This window comes from Protopterus annectens, chromosome 13.part0, assembly GCF_019279795.1.
Source record: "Protopterus annectens isolate FY-2018-M chromosome 13.part0, PAN1.0, whole genome shotgun sequence".
Classification (NCBI taxonomy): domain Eukaryota; kingdom Metazoa; phylum Chordata; order Ceratodontiformes; family Protopteridae; genus Protopterus; species Protopterus annectens.
The window spans coordinates 131139051-131157647 of record NC_056747.1 but is presented as its reverse complement, the minus strand read 5'-3'; the positions used below and the strand labels follow the sequence as shown (position 1 = coordinate 131157647).

The 18597-nt window shown below is 39.5% G+C and overlaps 1 protein-coding gene across 1 annotated transcript in view; it reads left to right on the top strand.

Annotated features, from left to right (window-relative positions):
- The window catches only part of LPL (lipoprotein lipase), a 163027-nt gene that overhangs the window by 64023 nt on the left and 80407 nt on the right, over window positions 1-18597 (top strand). Inside the window, exons 5-6 of the mRNA XM_044090718.1 lie at window positions 3144-3377; window positions 11005-11247. Coding sequence (XP_043946653.1) covers window positions 3144-3377; window positions 11005-11247 — 477 coding nt within the window. The remainder of the gene's footprint in view (window positions 1-3143; window positions 3378-11004; window positions 11248-18597) is intronic.

Sequence of the window (18597 nt, the reverse complement as noted above, 5' to 3'; positions counted from 1 at the left end):
TGCTTCTAACAATTTTATCTTGTACTGTATCAGGTGTATCCTGTGTACTACTATTATGTATGTATTCTGCATTCTGTGTATTATTATTATGTATTTTTTACTCTCTGTATTTACTTTGATTTTCTGTATTATCCTGGAGCTTTTCTCCCCAGCACTCCATTGAAAATGGGCTCTTCATGGCCCAATGGACTATCCTGGCAAACAAACTGCAAATAAAAAAAAATAAAAAAAAATAATAGTTACTCTGGCTTTAGCCTTTGCCTTCATTTGTAAAGTCTTTGTATACATGTGTGGATGTTAGCCACAATTTTCTTACCAAATGGTACGATGATGCACTTCTTAACTTTAAAATGTAAATTAATTTTTGTGCAGCATTCACATACGTATGGGAAATGGATGGACCATTTGATCACGATAGAGTGTAATGTTCAGCAGTTAATGGGGGGGGGGGGGCAACCCCCAAAATTTTCAGAAAGGCAGTTCAGGAAGACTGTGAAAATATAGAAACATGTATAAGGTTGAACGTTTGATGAAATACTGTAATAGTACAAGTAAAGCGACATAAATAAGAGCAATAATATAGAGTAATGTTTCTGGCAAAGTTAGAAAAAAGCACCATCAGAATCTGATATTAAATTAGGCACTGTACTGGTGTGTGCAAGATATCTAAAAAATTTAGAAAGCCAAGTAAAGGAAGTGTTAATTAGTTTGTGTAGAGGCATGAATGCTGTCCAGAGTCAGATGTTAATCACTGTACTAGAGAAGAATTTGGGAAAGATTTTAGTAAAAATAATCAAATCCATGAAAAAAATCATATTTTAAACAATATATTTTTAGAAGTATATTTCCAAATATGAAGCAATGCTCAGCTAGAGGAAAATGTGTGACATATATAAGAAGTTTGTGTAAATTTAGTGGCAATACTGCCAACTTAAAAAGCTAGAAGAAAGTATGAAGCACAGAATATGAAAAGACAAACAGGAGAACTATGTACACAGAATGTCTCATAGCATGTATGTAAATAAAAGCTTGAACTTTAGGGTAACAAGTTAGTGGATGTGAATCATGTGGTACGGGCTGGATCTTCATTCTTCAGTAAATTGTTGAAGTGAAAGCATGTCCTCTCATGTGTGCCTCATACTGAGCTATGCTAAACTGTTTAATACTGCATGTCTTCCATTACTGATCTTACTGGAGATAGCAGGGATCTGAGATGCCATATTTTTCCCTCTGACTTTGGACTTACTGCACTACCTCTGTTGCTATAGATCCAGACAGAATATTTACTGTGCAGATTTATTGGGTAGAAATGGGCACAGAATGTTTGTTTATTGTTAGACTGAAGCTTAAGCAGGCTGGCTTAATACAAGTATGCAGGGATTGGCTTGTGCTGTTTATTCTCATGCAGGTGGGAATTTGGCTGCTGGACACTGTTGTACACCTATTAGCCATTCTGAGTGGCAAGACAGTTTGAAATGGCTTTCAAGAAATCTCTGAAATCACTATATTTTGTGGAGATAAGGCCCCTTACACCCTCATGCTTACATGGAGGAATGTGGTGGGAGGGGCTATGTTTCCTGCATCCACCTGCATTATATAATCAACTCTAGGGTCACTGCACCTTAGAGAAGGGGAGCTTTCTCCATAGCAGTGACCTCTGTCCACATGTGTTCATTCATTTACATTATCACATGCCTCACTGTCTGGTGAATTCCTGTAATGATCACCCCTTTTGGATTCTTTTGTGTAGTGTAAGGAGGGGGTCAGGGCAGAGACAAGCTGGTCAATACTTGGATTTCATGGCACATTTCTAATCCTGTTTACAGACAGTGTTACCTGCTGTGGGCTACAAACAGGGGTAGCAGTGATAAGAATGATGCAGGTTTGGTTAGTAACACAAGTACAGAACATTCATCAGCACAATATAAATCCCACTCAGTATTTTTAAATTTAGGGTGTATCTGAATGATGCATTGTCTTTAAAATATGTGCTACGCTGATACAATTGCAGCATATAACAGTGACTATGTCTATGTACAATGTTGATGTTGTTCTAACAGAACTTCTACACAGTGATATTACTCAGACTGTATGACAGAATAAAGAAAACACTGTAACAGCACTGTTGTGTATACCTATCTCTTCAAATTCGAAGGACCTTAAGGGGTTCCTTGAAATAGCAGAACTGCAGCTGTGAATGTGGAAGGTGGGAGTAAATAAATTAAATAAATGTGTGTGTGTGTGTGTATATATATATATATATATGTGTGTGTGTATATATATATATATATATATATATATATATATATATATATATATATATATATATTTATAGATATCTATCTATATCTGTATATGTTGCAGGTGTATGGGAACATTTTTTTCTTTAAACACAATTTATTATTCTCTACAGCCATAGCTAAGGCAGGGTGAAGGGGATGACTACCCCAGGGCATGAGTGGTAGATAGGGGTATGAGTATAGTACAGCATTTATTTAAAAAGCCACATATGAAATTATGGAGTCCCAAATGAATGTTGATACAGCATTTGAGCTTGCTGCAGTTGCAGAAGTCCTTTGTGTTTTTTTTTTCTTGGTCTTCCACTTCTAGAAACCTTTTTTCTTTGTCTGACATTTTGAATTCGGGGTATGCAAGTCTGAGGACCTTCCCTGGGCTCCATAAGACCTCACCAGTGCTCCATGTTTCAGTGTTCTGGGACCCACAATTTTTATATTTCACAGTTATGTTAGAATGTGACCGTATACCGCAAAAGACCTCATACAGCTTCAATACCTCAATATTTATGGGATTGGTTGTGATGTCAGGATAGCAGACTGACAGCATAGTATATCAGTGGTATCTGTTTTTAGTAGAGCTTCTAGTTGTATCAGTAGTACAAAAATCCATGAAGTGAGTGAGATTAAACTCCTTACAGTTTATATAACTAAAAATGATCAAATGTGGCTCAAAAGGGCCTTGAATTTTTTTTCATTGTTCACATTTGCTGAGTTTTTCTGCTGTAATACAGTAGGTACTCCCTTTCCAGGTCTGGAGTTCTTTGTTTCTCTTCAGTCATTTTATACATATTTCATTATATGATATAATATTTTGATTATCTTCTTTTATTCCTTTTTATATAAAAGGCCTTGATCCTGCTGGACCCACTTTTGAATATGCAGACCCAGAGGTGCGTCTGTCACCCGATGATGCTGCTTTTGTGGATGTTTTGCACACACACACACGTGGCTCTCCTGATCGTAGCATTGGAATTCAGAAGCCTGTCGGGCATGTAGACATTTATCCAAATGGAGGTAATTTTCAACCCGGCTGTCACCTTGGAGACACTCTGAGGATGATTGCAGAAAAAGGATTTGGAGGTGAGAAAACAACACTGACATAAAGCCTGCATTTTATTTAATTGTTTATGTAGTTCAGCTCTGTAATATGCAATGCTCCTTCGTGATTTACATTCTTGCTTTCACTTATAGCTACACCTAAATAGATTTATGTGCAGTAACATTATGTGGGTTACCCAGTGTTCCTAAATCTTTGCTGGGATTTAAATTCTGTGCCTGATGGCCTACAATCCTGTAAGAATTCACAAAATATTATATGTAATGCATTTGTGTATGCCACTACAGTAATATTTGCAATGTATGAAGTAAACACAGAAGAAATGCAACCACAGCCCACTGTTCTATGTAGTAATGCAGTTAATACAAGTATTATTGAACATAATGGTTCAAAGCCAACAAATATAAAAGTGGGTGAAGTAAGTGAGTCTAAAGGCACTGTACTTTCAAGTTAGAAACCATTTTAAGCAAAACTAGTATTTTTCAAAGATTAGTTTCTTTCTAAGGAAAAAGAGAGCACACATTTTGCACTATGGTAGTGAGCATTGAATCAGAGTCACTAATACATAGGTACTAAACAAATATTTCAGTCTTTGAAGAGAAAGCAAGGAGAGGGTGCCATGTTGGGGGAGGGGGGGGTCAGGGCAGAGTGAGGAGAGCAGTGGATAGAAAACATGACCTGATGACAGTAGTAGGAAAGAGTCCAGATGTTACTCACACATGGACTGAACCATTAGGACCACAGTGAGAGGGCAGTGGCAGCAGCAACCAGAATTCTGGGATGTATCCCCTGTAGGACAGATCCCAGAAACAGGGGTGTAAAGCTTACAGTCATCAGGTTCTGTTGAGGCACACCTTGAGTACTGTGGGCAGTTCTGATGGTCATCCAAGGAAGGGGACTCCAGGAGGCTGAAGCAGTCCAGACAAAAGCCACCATTAAATTTAATGGGATGGAGAGAAATGGACAAGGCTACAGACTACACGAGCTGGAGGTCTTCTCCTTATAGTGATGGGCAGGATGTGATATTGGTGCTCAAGTTCATGTCAGGTAGCTGTGAAAGGGTCAACCTGAGCAGAAACAACAGAGGAGGGGGGAGTGGGGGCACAGGCAGCAGAATGTAAGGACTGACTACTGCATGGAACTCTGGAAGTAACATTTCACAGAGAGGGCTGTGCACTTATATAATGGACTATAAAATGAGTGACTGAGAGGGATTCTACAGAGGCATTTAAGAGGGCATGGGACAGGAGAAAAAAGGCTGAAGGTGAAGACTGGAATTTGGGAGGGGGGTTATAATGTTAAGAGACTTAAAAAGGGCACACAAGATAGTACTGAGGTTTCTTTCTGCCATCAAGCAAATGTAATGCATTGTAATGCAATACTTAGGCTGCTGCTAGTACACTGTAATGCAGTACTTAGGCTGCTGCTAGTGCAGTGTAATGTAATACTTAGGCTGCTGCTAGTGCAGTATAATGCAATACATAGGCTGCTGCCAGTGCAGTGTAATGCAATCTTTAGGCTGCTGGTGCTAGTACAGTGTAATGTAATACTTAGGCTGCTGCTAGTGCAGTGTAATAAAATACTTAGGTTGCTGCTAGTGCATTGTAATGCAGTACAGGCTGCTGCTAGTGCAGTGTAATGCAATACTTAGGCTGCTGCTGCTGCTAGTACAGTGTAATGTAATTTTATTTATTTATTTATTGCATTTGTTTACTGGGAAAGTCCACTGGGCCTAAAAGAGCCCATTTTCGGTGGAGGCCCAGGGAAAAAAGCTCCAACAAGAACATATGTGCAGAAAAAAATTAAGCATTAATTGGTTCAGAAGTAGAAACAGTGGTGCACATAGTGGTTACTGTAATATAAACAGAATATATACATAAGTCAGGAATTTAGTTGGTTTGATTACAGTAATATATACACAATATATACATAAAAGCAGGAATTTAGTTGGTTGCCAGATGAATTCAGAGTGGTAAAAACGGAGATAAATGAATCATCATTATAGTACCAGTATCAACAAGTGATGAAAGAAAAAAATAATAAATATAGAGAAAGTATCATCAGTGACTGGTAGTAAAAAGCATAGGAATTTAGTTCTACTATAAGGAGAAGGAAGAGGTTAGGTTACAGAGCAAGTACGTAGCCAGGAAGGGTTGAGATGATTTTCCGCATTTGTTTGAAGGTGGTGGTGCTCCCCATGTTTCTTATAGAAGGAGGAAGCAAGTTCCATAGTCTGGCGACGGTGAAGGAGAAGAGCAGCTGACCAGCTGGTAAGGTGGGCTTTTCTACTTTTAGAAAGTAGATAATTTGCAGATCTTAGTTACCTGCTGGGTTGGTAATTGGCAAGTAGAGTTGAGAGAGCAGGACAGTCTGTACTTCTGTAGATTATTTTGTGTCTTGTAGTTAGCTGGGTGAATGAGAGATGGTGGGGGAGTTCCAACCAGCCTAATTGTTTCAGTGAGTTACAGTGGTGGGATGAGAATTTGGCCTTGGTGACAAATTTGGCTATTCTGTTGTAACACATATCAAGTTTGGATTTTGTAGAATTTTGGATATTAGTGAGGAGAGGGACACCATAAAGGAGAGGGGGTAATAAACATGTAGTTGCAAGGGTTTGTCTAGTAGAGAGGCTAAGAAAGTGTTGGTGCCTGTACAGCATACCAAGCTTTCGGTGTGTTTTTCTGATGTTACTGTTTATGTGCAGGTCAATGTTTAGGTTTTCATCTATAATAATGCCTAGTAATTTAGTGTGTGGGACAACTTCTAAAGTGTCATTGTCTTGGGCTTGTATACTAAAGAGTTTTTATTTAGGGAAGTGGTTTTCTTAGGGGTACAAATTACTAGTTTAGTTTTTTTTTATTTAGGGCAGGATGATTGTTAAGCATCCAAGATTCAGTAGAGGTGAGGGCATTCTGGGTGATCTGCTGGAGTTCGGAGCTGGGAATTTGCAGTGCATATTATTGTAGTCTCATCAGCATACTGGATTACTGAGAATTGTGGGAGAGTGGTGTGAAAGTTGTTAATAAAGATGCTAAATAAGACAGGACCAAGTATGGAGCCTTGTGGTACCCATGTGGAAGTATTGAGGAAGGGCAAGTAAGACTGTTGCCATTTGGTGGATTGCTGCCTATTGGAGAGATAGCTATTGAACCATTGTAGGGTAGGACGAGAAATGTGGAGGGTGGATAGTTTAGAGAGAAGGAAAGTGTGGGAAATGGTATTGAAAGCTTTGGAGAGGTCGAGGAAAAGTGAAGCGATTATTTTACCAGAATCCCGTGCCTGGTTAACTGTATCAAGGAAGGATAGGAGGGCTGTAGTGGTGCTCTGCCCTGGTCAGAAACCATGCTGAGTGGGTGACATCATTTGATTTTCAAGCGGGTGGTTGAGGAGTTGAGCATGGATGCATTTTTCCAGTATTTTAGAGAGGGTTGTGAATAATAGCTATGGGTCGAACGTTTTTGGTCTCTGTGTTGGTGTAAGGGTAGAATGAATGTTTTTTTCCAGATGTCCATGGCAAGGGGCTCTTTAACTGATCTGTTAATGAGTATGCTTATGGGATAAGCTATAGAGTTTGCAGCTAGCTGCAGGTAGTGTGGGGGTAGATTGTCAGGGGCTAGAGTACAGGGTTTAAGCTTAAGTAAAAGTTTTTTATTGTGGCAGTGGGTATGGGGGAGAATTTTATTTAGAGTTGTATGTAGGATTGTTTTCTAGGATGGTTTGGTCATTAGCTGCCTTGGTGGTGGTGGTGGTGTTAACCATAGGAAAGGTGGTGGTTAGGTTAGATATGGTGTCAATGAAGCAGGAACTGAAGAGGGTGGCAAGTTCAGTAGTGATTTTACGTGGGTCAGGGGATGGGTTGCTTTGAGAACCTGGATGTAATAGATGGTTGATGGAGGACCAGAATTTTTTGGGATTCTTTTTATGTTGGCTTTGTAGGTGGATGCAGTGGGCTTTTTTATCACTGGTTATTAGACGTTTTGCCTGGTTATGGAGTTGTTTGTATTGTATTAGAGTTGTAGGGTCTTTGTTTTTCTGCCATTATTTCCAGATTTTATCCCTTGTGGACATGACCTCTTTGGTGGATTTTGAGAGCCAGCTTGAATGGTTATGTTCTATTTGTTTTTGGTGCATGGGTGCTTGCCTATTTAGGATGTCAAGGAATGCTGAGTTAAAGAACTCAACAGCCTTGTTAAGTGGCAGGGATTTGAGGGGTTCCCAATTTACTTTACCTAAGGTTTCATTAAATATGAATGGTTGGAACTTAGTTAATACTTAGGCTGCTGCTTGTGCAGTGTAATGCAACATTTAGGCTGCTGCCAGTGCAGTGTAATGCAATACTTACGCTGCTGCTGCTAGTGCAGTGTAATGTAATACTTAGGCTGCTGCTGCTAGTGCAGTGTAATGTAATACTTAGGCTGCTGCTGCTAGTGCAGTGTAATGTAATACTTAGGCTGCTGCTGCTATTGAAGTGTAATGTAATACTTAGGCTGCTGCTGCTAGTGCAGTGTTATGTAATACTTAGGCTGCTGCTGCTAGTGCAGTGTAATGTAATAATTAGGCTGCTGCTAGTGCAGTGTAATGTAATACTTAGGCTGCTGCTGCCAGTGCAGTGTAATGTAATACTTAGGCTGCTGCTGCTAGTGCAGTGTAATGTAATACTTAGGCTGCTGCTGCTAGTGCGGTGTAATGTAATACTTAGGCTGCTGCTGCTAGTGCAGTGTAATGTAATCCTTAGGCTGCTGCTAGTGCAGTGTAATGTAATCCTTAGGCTGCTGCTAGTGCAGTGTAATGTAATACTTAGGCTGCTGCTGCTAGTGCAGTGTAATGTAATACTTAGGCTGCTGCTAGTGCAGTGTAATATAATACTTAGGCTGCTGCTGCTAGCACAGTGTAATGTAATACTCAGGCTGCTGCTGCTAGTACAGAGTAATGTAATACTTAGGCTGCTGCTAGTGCAGTGTAATGTAATAATCAGGCTGCTGCTGCTAGTGCAGCGTAATGTAATACTTAGGCTGCTGACAGTGCAGTGTAATGTAATACTTAGACTGCTGCTAGTATAGTGAATTGGAATCTTTGCAATAAGGATGAATGAATACTGCTTTGTTCTAACTGAAAATTAGAAAAATATACATTAAAGTAAATGTGCCATTTAAAAATAAACATAAAGAATGTTCTACAAGTAATCTACTCCGGTTGTACTGTAAATGAGTGTCCTGACATGAATTATTAAACATTTGAAGAATGGTTTACAAACAGAAATGACCAATTACATAATTTGTGTTTAGAGCTGTAAATATTGAGTTGAAATAGATCTTCATTTTAGATTTAAAAAATGGTAAGTGAAACTGTAGTGGTAATTTTAATGTGAAAGAATGAGTCTGCCTGGATCTAGAAATATAACCTGAGTTACAGTTTTCTTAAATGTGACAGGATGAAAGTAACATGCTTGGTAAACCTGCAGCTATAATCTGATTATGAATAAAAAATAACATTGTATAGATGTTAACTGCTTTTTTCAAATTTATAATTGTAGTTTACAGTTGTAATGATAAATGTTTATTTTATGATCATGCATATTACATACTTTTATTTGAGTTGCCTCTCATTTTATTCACCCTTACCCTCCATTTAACAATTACAGCAGAGAAGTCTAAAACATTTTGTAACAAAGCAAAAATAACAATTACATCAGAGAAGTCTAAAACATTTCATAAGAACAAAGCAAAATTAATCAATGTCTGAAATATTGTGCAGTTTTATTTTATTTTGTTTAATTAAGTTGGTAGATGTACTAGTGCTTCTCAGACATTTTTCAGTCATGCATCTGGCCCTAAGGACAAGGTTAATTCCAACATATATGTATGGACAGTTTAGTGAAGCCTACCAATCAGCTTGTTTTTAGGAGGTGGGAGGAAACTAGAATACCCAGGGGAAACCCTGCCCCCTCACATACACAGGAAGAACATGCAAATGTCCTTAAAGGCAGCAACCAAAGGTTAGGACTGAACTGTGGAGATGTGAGACAGAGATCTTACCACTTAGCCACGTAGGCACTGATTTAACGGGTCTATATTATAACCTCAGCACGTCAGCTCTCCAAACACATAATGATTGACCCATAAACAGCGAAAGCTGAAAACCGCGAACGGCCACTTCCGCAAATTTTTTCACAGGGAAAAAAAATTTGCTTGGCTGTTATTAGAAATTTGCCCTTTTCTCCAACGTAGAGCAATCTTGGAGTTGGTATATTTAGTTAGGGGGGCGTGGGGGTGAAGCCCCTCACTTTATTAGGGTTTGAAAGTTTATTTGTCTGTTAGCCGGCCAAGCAGATTTTTTCCCTGTGAAAACGTTTGTGGAAGTGGCCGTTCGCGGTTTTCAGCTTTCGCTGTTTATGGGTCGACCTTTAGGTCTTTGGAGAGCTAACACTCCAAGGTTATAATGTAGACCCGATTTAACATTTAGCCACTTAGGTGTGGTGGTATTGATAGAAGTATCCCATGCACTGATTTAAATAATGAAATGTGCCAATAGCAGATTAAAGGGGGAAGACATATGAATCCTTCAGGGAGTAGCCAGTGAAAGGAAGACCACCATTTATTCATTGAGTCTGCTTATCACATCATGCGTTCTAGCTGGCTGGTTGATTGTATATTTGTGCATTAGAAGTAACACCCTGGGCGGCCATGGTATAGTCTGTTCTACGCTTTTAGAACCTTGCTGGCTTGACCGGTGATTTAATCATGTTTAAGTTCATTCATGGAACCGTAAAATCAATTTGTTCCTTCCCTTCACAATTTTGCACAGGTTTATAGGGGTATACCTGCCAGTTTACCCAAGTCAGTATTTTTTTTACATTTTTTTTCATAAATCTTGCTGAATTATCCTGCTGACAGAACAGAACAAGATTAATTCAGATATATTGTTTTGTTAGATTTGCCTTTGCTTTGCTGGGTCGGTAGGTTTTCAACATTCCAGACCCATCTGATTACTGGCCTGTCTTCTGCCTGTTAAAGTGGAGACTATATATTTGGAAGATAGTTGTTAAATCAGAAACGTTCAATCTAGATTATATCTCAAAGTTCCAGGGTCTAAGTTTCAGTCTTGATGTCTGGTTACTGCTGGTGTGAAACGTGTGTTGCCCTTTCAACATCTACTTTTTTATGGGTACTCTGTTTTTAGGTTCATAGGTAAGTGCTATGCTAGTTGTCTTTCTAGAGCACTAAAAGCCTAGCCAATTTCCCTCTCAAAGGTGAGAATTAAAGCCTGTACCTTGTGACTGTAATACCTTAACCATTATATTGACCCCTAACCCTACTAAAAAACTAAATGTATGGACTTCTTGGAGGGAATATGACCCTAGTCAGTTGCCTAGATGGCAACTGTGCTCACCACTATACCATCAATACTATGTTTTTCTCTCACTTTTTACAAATACGCTGGTTGATTAGGTGCTGTAAACATTTAACATACATACTGCATTTACCTTTGCCATTGTAACACAGGTTATGCCTGAAAAGGGGCTGAGAATGACCAATTCACACACATAGTCTGCAAGTAATTAAATTAAATGCAGAGATGTCAGAGATCTACAAACAGCCAAAGAGTTTTCTTTTCTTTCATCCTTCTTTACTATATTTTTCTGCTTCACAGATGTCGATCAGATAGTTAAATGTTCCCATGAGCGCTCCATTCACCTCTTTATTGACTCCCTGCTACATGAGGCCCAACAAAGCACAGCATATCGTTGTTCAAATAAGGATGCTTTTGATAAAGGACTTTGTTTGAGCTGTCGTAAGAATCGATGCAACAAGCTGGGCTACTCCATCAACAAAGTGCGGTCAAAGAGAAGCAGCAGATTGTACCTGAAGACACGCGGTCAGATGCCCTACAAAGGTACACCTTGAATGTAGTTTCCATTTCTTATAATAGTGTGAATGCTTTGATATAATTCATGCATTGCAGGGTATGTCTTCTTGTTTTTTAAATCTGCACTGTAAATCAATATGCCACACTGCCAAAGATCTTAAGAAATGTGCTATTGATATGCATACAGTGGTATGCGGGTGCTGTTTCTCAAATATCACTATGGCAAGCTAGAAATGTCTTAAACATGTTATGGACTTTTTACTTGAAATTTGGTGTGTGTGTGTGTATGTGTGTTTAATCTACAATATTCTCTATGATGAGGCCTGCATAAAAGTTGCTGTTTTGGGGGTATTGAAGGAAAAGGACATTATGAATAAATGAGAAAATCACATCAAGCAACTCAGTATGTAAGTAACTGGGACAACAGGTGACTGATGAGGTGAAGTGCCAAGTTGGGCACAGATTCAGTTCCTGTGAGCTGGCACTGAGAAACAATAAAACTGGAACTGATTATATACTTCCTACAAGACAGAAGACATCTAGAATTAAATAGGACAAAGTTATTCATTGTAATGGGAGGTCAGATTGGGGAAAGAGGTGACTAATAAAACACCATGAAGAAAAATAAGCTACTGTGGTGAATGATGAACTTTTACAATCCTCAATGATTGTAATTTAATGTAATGCTTGCATAATTTTTTATTGCTTTAGTTTAATTATTTGGAAACTATTATGATTGCCATGGATACAAATGGTGATAAGTAAAAAAAAACATAAGAAATAGTAAACAGTAAGGAGAGCAAAACAATAGGCAAAGGTTATTAAACATCAGTATAAACCAGATTCATGTGTGCTAGAGAGCTTGACCAAAGATGGCTTGTTCTGAGCTCTTGCTGTAAAGCTGAACTGAGATTAACAGCAGAACGTGCAGGTGTTGTGTGTTGTGGGACTGGGAAGGCAATGAGAAATGTGCGACATGTCAGAAGAGGTGAGTAAAAATAAAAATGTATATTTCTAGCCTACAATTACAGAGAGAGCAATCAGAGGAGGAGTTAGGATGGATCAGGAGGTTGCAGAACCGAAGCGAGCCAGGAGGCAGAATACACATACAATTTTATTGAGGAGGAAATAACAAGGAATGTTGGCAGTCAGTTGGGTTTTGTTGTGGGACAAGCATCGGCATGCTGATTTCTAGACTTCACTATTTTCCTAGCTGGGTATAAAATGACAGCGTAATCAGGGCTATGACTTAGGAAGGAGGTGTGCTCATGTGGTTCCCAGAACAGAGCAGCCTTTACAGCTGAGAAGGGTTTGAGAGGAAGCAGATCAGAGGTGCCTGTGACAGATGACATGTGCAAGAAGGGGAAAGAAGTCAAAAAAAGGAGCTTGAAAATTAAGAAGCAGCAAGAAATTGCAGTATTAGCTAATCGTGGAAGTTAGCCAACTGTGATTCTGGAGCTGGCATCAAAGACAAGTCGATCATACTTAAGCTGTGGAAAGCAACACCTTTGCCCAAGGGTACTAAAGAGTTTGAGTAATCCCGCTGATACTTTAAATGGCTTCAAGCTATGAATTCATTATAGTATTTAGTATGTCTTATGAAAAAAGGAGATACTAGGCTGTAGACAAATGCCCAGTTAATGAATTTATTTAAATGTATGTGTATGCTGACAGAAGGGGCGGGGAACATGCGAATAGTGCAGCACTTAACATAGCCTGGCTGACACAGCAGTGAGTGTTCTTTTTGGTTTTATAAGCAGTACATTGGAGAATAATTCTCTGGGAGTAGATGTGATGTCCTGTTGGAAGGTATTGCTGTTGTGGGACACTGGCCATAACTGGGCTATGACTGACCATAACCGGGTTATGTGCATATAGGATGTCTTGTCTTTCAGGATGGTGGAGGCTAAGTTACTTGATCAGTATCAAAAACAAGATTAATTTCAGGATGAATCCCTGCAATATGTTGACTTCTGGTAATAAATGCGTAGGGTGTGATCATCTCACACCCTCATTCAGCAAATAGCAAGGCAGCTGTTGAACCAGTTTTTGGTGCTTCCCTTCAGCCCAGCTTTTTATAGTTCCATAATAAGTAAATGATGGAAGATGGAATGAAAGAACTTGGTAAGGTACAACAAAATGGCACAAATATGCCCATGTTTTACAGAGTCTGCCTGGAAAAAAGAGAGAGGTGGTCTGTCAGCACCTTCCCTAAAAGCTGTGCTGTTTGGAGCAGAGGACAGAATATATGTTAAAATGCTCTTAGATCTGAGAAGCCAAGCTGCTGTCCGATGCCTTGGAGTGCAGTGGGAGTCTGGCATCTTGGAGTGTGGTGGGAGTCTGGCGTCTTGGAGTGCAGTGGGAGTCTGGTACCTTGGAGTGTGGTGGGAGTCTGATGCCTTGGAGTGCAGTGGGAGTCTGGCGTCATGGAGTGCGGTGGGAGTCTGCTTCGACAAAGTGGTCTAAGGATGTGAAATTTAAAATGAGGGTGGGGTTCCAGCTTTTGGGTAGCTGAACAGAAAGTGAAATGATGAGGTAGGAGCAGAGGTGGGTGAGAGAAATACTACTTAAATGCAGTGGCTATTTGAAAGGGGTTTGAGCATTATTAACTGTTTTTTAGTGGTAAGATTGCAGTGCTTGATTTCTTCTTACAGGAAGTAAGTAGATTGTAGTTTGTTATAATATAAAATTAAGTTAGTAAACTTTGACAAAGATGTAGGGCTGCTCCAGTGGTGTAGAGGGATAAAGCCCTAACTACGGCTCAGCCATCCTGGGTTTGGTGGCTTAAGTGACTTGCTAAGTGGCAGGGAGGGATGGACGTGCCTGTCCTGGGGGGGGGGGTGCTCCTTAATGATACTCCCTAAGGTGAGGTGTAGCCCACAGAGGTGAGGGCTGGGCTGCCCATCGTGGGAGGGGGGGTGGGTGCTCCTTGATGATGCTCCCTGAAGGTGAGGTGTAGCCCACAGAGGGGAGGGCTGGGCTGCCTATCCTGGGAGGGGTGGGTGGGTGCTCCTTGATGATGCTCCCTAAGGTGAGGTGTAGCCCACAGAGGGAAGGGCTGGACTGCCCATTCTGGGAGGGGGGGGTGCTCCTTGATGATGCTCCCTAAGGCGAGGTGTAGCCCACACTGGGAAGGGCTTGGCTGCCCATTCTGGGAGGGGGGGTGCTCCTTGATGATGCTCCCTAAGACGAGGTGTAGCCCACAGAGGGGAGGACTGGGCTGCCCATCCTGGGAGGAAAGGTATTTGTTGATGATGCTCCCTTAGGGGAGGTGTTGCCAGTGGACTTAGTTGATGAGCATATGGTGGGGAAAGGGAAAGTGGGTAGGGCATATAAACAGAAAACGTCTCCTGAATGGATGCCCTCGGGATCCATGACTGGTCCCAATAAATACTGGAACTGTCCAGGGGTAGGACGATGGCTGGTAGACCCAGTGTGGATGTGGAGCTTTGGGGGCTGGGCTGGTATCATGTGGTCTGAGGGGAGCAAAAAAAAAAAAAAAAAAAAACTGATGAATATGTAAGGTGCATATTGTTGTTGACAATTCATCCTGTCATGTCTGCTGATAGAAATCATGGGGCATTTTTTTTTAAATCTGCCCTGATGTTTTTCAAGTTTGATTACCTGCTTTGATACCTTCGGATTTTAAGAATTATTTATAGGGAAAATGGGGTAGGAGACTTTTGATAGTTGTGGACTGAGGTTCTGGAATCGCATTAGTTTTATTTGAAACCTAGCTACACTAGAAACAAGTGACAAATGTAATGACCATCTTTACAAATGGCAGTCGAAGTCACATTTTATTTCAGCTAATTTATGGAAAGACATGCACATGTCTAATATTTATTTATGTATGTATTTATTTTATATTTGTTGACTGGGATAGTCCAACTGGATATATGTCCATTTTCAGCGGTGGCCTGGGGGAAAAGCTGCAGATAACACAGATAGAACATAACAGATATGAGTCAAACATATTTACAAAGCCCTCTAGTAGGTACTCACAATATACACAGTGTGTAATAGTATACAAAAACAGCAGGTTGCAGCAAGCTATTATGAGCAAGAGATGCGTACAATATTAATTTAAATAAGGCATTGAATAAGTAGTGATTAATCAGGGTTAGTCCAGATAATATATATATATATATATATATATATATAAAGTGCAGAATACAATGGGCCAGATTCCAGATAATATATACAACTAATATAAAGTGGAGAATACAATGGGCCAGATTCCAAAAGAGTTGCCTTCAGTGTCAATGTGCCCTAATTCCGCAAGACCTGCCCTCAGTATAAGTGACTTACTTTGGTGTAAGGCTTACACTGAGGGCCAGATTCCAAACGCCTGTTCTCAGCCTGTTCTCATGTAGTTAAATAGTCACTTACTCTGAGAGTACGTCTTTTGGAAATGGGGCCATTTCTCATAGCATAACAAATTAAAAGCAGTAACTCTGATTGTTTGTTTTTAAAAGGCCGTATTCTTTCTTTTCATTTGTAAGTCATTCTAATGTAACGTCAGTCTTAATGTTTCTTTAAATACATGGTATGCATTTTTTTTCTTTTGTCAGAGCTAACATATTTAAAATTGTATAGACTATAAAAGATTTTTTATATGGTATGTCCCAGCTAGAAATAAATCTTAGCTTGTTTCGACATTTTTTTTGGACATGTTGTAAGATATCTGTAGTTTCATGTTGTCAATATTTTTTGATTACTCCATGGACAATGGCTCAGAATATTGTTTTATTTTCTCCCTTTAGCACAGTATGCCCAATAAATCAGATGCTGTAAAACTAGTGATCTGAATTTATACATTTTAAGAAAGAAGAGGGCAGGATTTTAGATAAAAGAATATTAGGCAGTGAGATCAGCAAACAAAAAGATAAAGGTAAGAGCAGTATAGAGGTCAGGAAGGGATATTGACCTGACTTCCTTCTGTTTGTTTCAGTTCAAATAATTTCTCAGAGGTGCAACAGTATAGCTGCTTAGAACATGCTGATGTGTATATCAGCTAGTTGTCAGTTTTCCTAAGTAAAATTAGCTTCTGCAGTTTCTACCTTATTCCTCCCTTGTGCGAGTCATGCACTTTTGAACTTCCTAATGTTACATTCATATAAGCTCACCACTGTTTTTTGTTTCCATTTTCCTACTATTCTTGAAATAACGGTGCTCCCAAAGGTCTCACTCCTCCTAGCTATTCTCAGAAGCTTCCTTTGGAGGTTGTGAATATCTGACACATATTGAATTCTGTACTTATCTGTTTGTTACCTTGCACCTTAGACATCTGTCAAAACTATCAGTAATAGTTTTCTTTCCTTTTGTATACTTTTGAAGAATTTTTATTGTGACAAATAAGCGTATTTGTGTACATGTTGCTATGTAGGCCCCTTCCCTTCACCTGGGACTATATATTTAGATTATTTTAATTTATTTTACCTCTGTTGACTAGGCAATCTAATGCATCCATTTATGAGAGGGGAAAGAATTACCAATTAAAGCTTTAAATTGGTCATTTGTGTGTATATAAAAAATATATAAATGTAATATTGCATGAAGGGTGAGACAGTATTAGGTATCAAATGACGCAGGTGAGCAGACAAAAATTAGATAATATCACACAAAGACAAGGGTGTAAGTCAGCAAGTACTTTATGCTGTGTTGTAGTGCACTGTGCCATACGTCCTGTGGGAATCCATTTGAAAAAGTAAAGTAAGCTAAACTAGTCCTAGAAATAGTAAGACTAGTAACACTGATGGCAGTTAAGAGTCAGTAATTGAACAAGGGGAGTGTTAGGGTTTAAGGAGCACTGGCAGATGTGGTGGCCAGAAAAGTGAGAGTTGAGTCAAAATGGAGGGTCACTGATGAAGCATCCACCTCAGACAATCCTCTATGAAACTTCACCAGCAAAAATGACACATCACACTTAACCAGTCATAAGAGGCCATACATTTACAGTTCAAATACACACTCTTAGAGTGCATGTTTGTGGCCTGCACACTTTATGAGCAAGTGTGGCAAAAAGAATACATTTTTTGTAGGATGGCCAGCCCCCGTACACGCTCCCAAGCATTATTATTCTCACTCTGGTTGCTGTACCGTGGGGAGGTGTGGTACTTTTCCTGCCAGTGACCCATCAGTTTTGCTCTTTCTCTGAAGTGCACTGACCTTAGACCACATAGCAGTCTCTAATAAATGAGTACCTGAATCTTGATGTATGAAGAGTCAAGTAATAAAACTTTGAGCAAATGCCAGCTTGAATGACCAAGCTCAGGCAACCGTGTATTGACCTCAAGATGCTGAGCAAGTGAAAAAAAACATAAAAGAGAACAAATAAGCGAAAATAAGCCCCAGCAGTAGTCAGTACACAAATGGAAGGCTCATGGGGAGTTGGTAGCACCTGGTGAATAAGGAAGAATAACCACTTTTGTGAATTGAAGTCGGACCTAATCCTAAATTAAAATATGTGGTTAATGCTTCTGTTGGCTCCTGTATGGGAGTTAAACATTTCTTTCCATTAAAGATTCATTTGTGAAATTATAAGATGAAAGAAGGTCTGATTTCTGTGCAACTCTTCCACAAACCTGTGTTAGGAATTTTTTGAAAATTTTCTGCAACTGTTCTTCATTGCTGTCTGTAGTCTTTTACTGGGCCGATATTAGCCAGATATTTTAATAGCCCAAACATTTAATTTAATTAGATTTGTTTAGTGGTAGTAGTTGTGAGTTGATACTAGTCCATCTTACTGATTGGTATAGTTCTTTCAGATAGTTTTTGAATTTTGTAAACTTTATTGTGATACTGAGAGAAAGAAATACATAATATTATTTAGGGACATGGGAAGTCTTGCTCACTCTACATTCCTGAACAATTTGGAAAAATTCAAAAAAAAAAAATCATCAGTTTAAACATTAGCTTGCTGATCATAGATGTACTCTCTAACATTCAGTACTGAAGTATCTGTGCCATGGTTAGGCCTCATGTGCCCCCCCCTCCCTCTGCGGGTCTATATTAGAACATCGAAGTTTCAAAACTTCTAATGTTCTAATATCGAACCCTATTCAGCAAAAGCTGAAAATATCAAAGCAACAGATAACCGAAATTTTTCCTAGGAAAATAATTCGGTTGTCCGTTTCTGTTGCTTTAGTATTTTTAGCGCTGTGATGGAAAATTACGGGTTGGGTTCAGGTAAGTGTGCAATTGAGTGCGGGTTAGGTTAGTTAGGGTTAGGGCGCGGGTTAGGTATGTGTGCGATTATGTGGACGTGAGGGTTAGGGCGGGTTAGGTGAGTTAGGGTTAAGGCGCGGGTTAGATATGTGTGCGATTGTGTGGACGTGAGGGTTAGGGCGGGTTAGGTGAGTTAGGGTTAGGGCG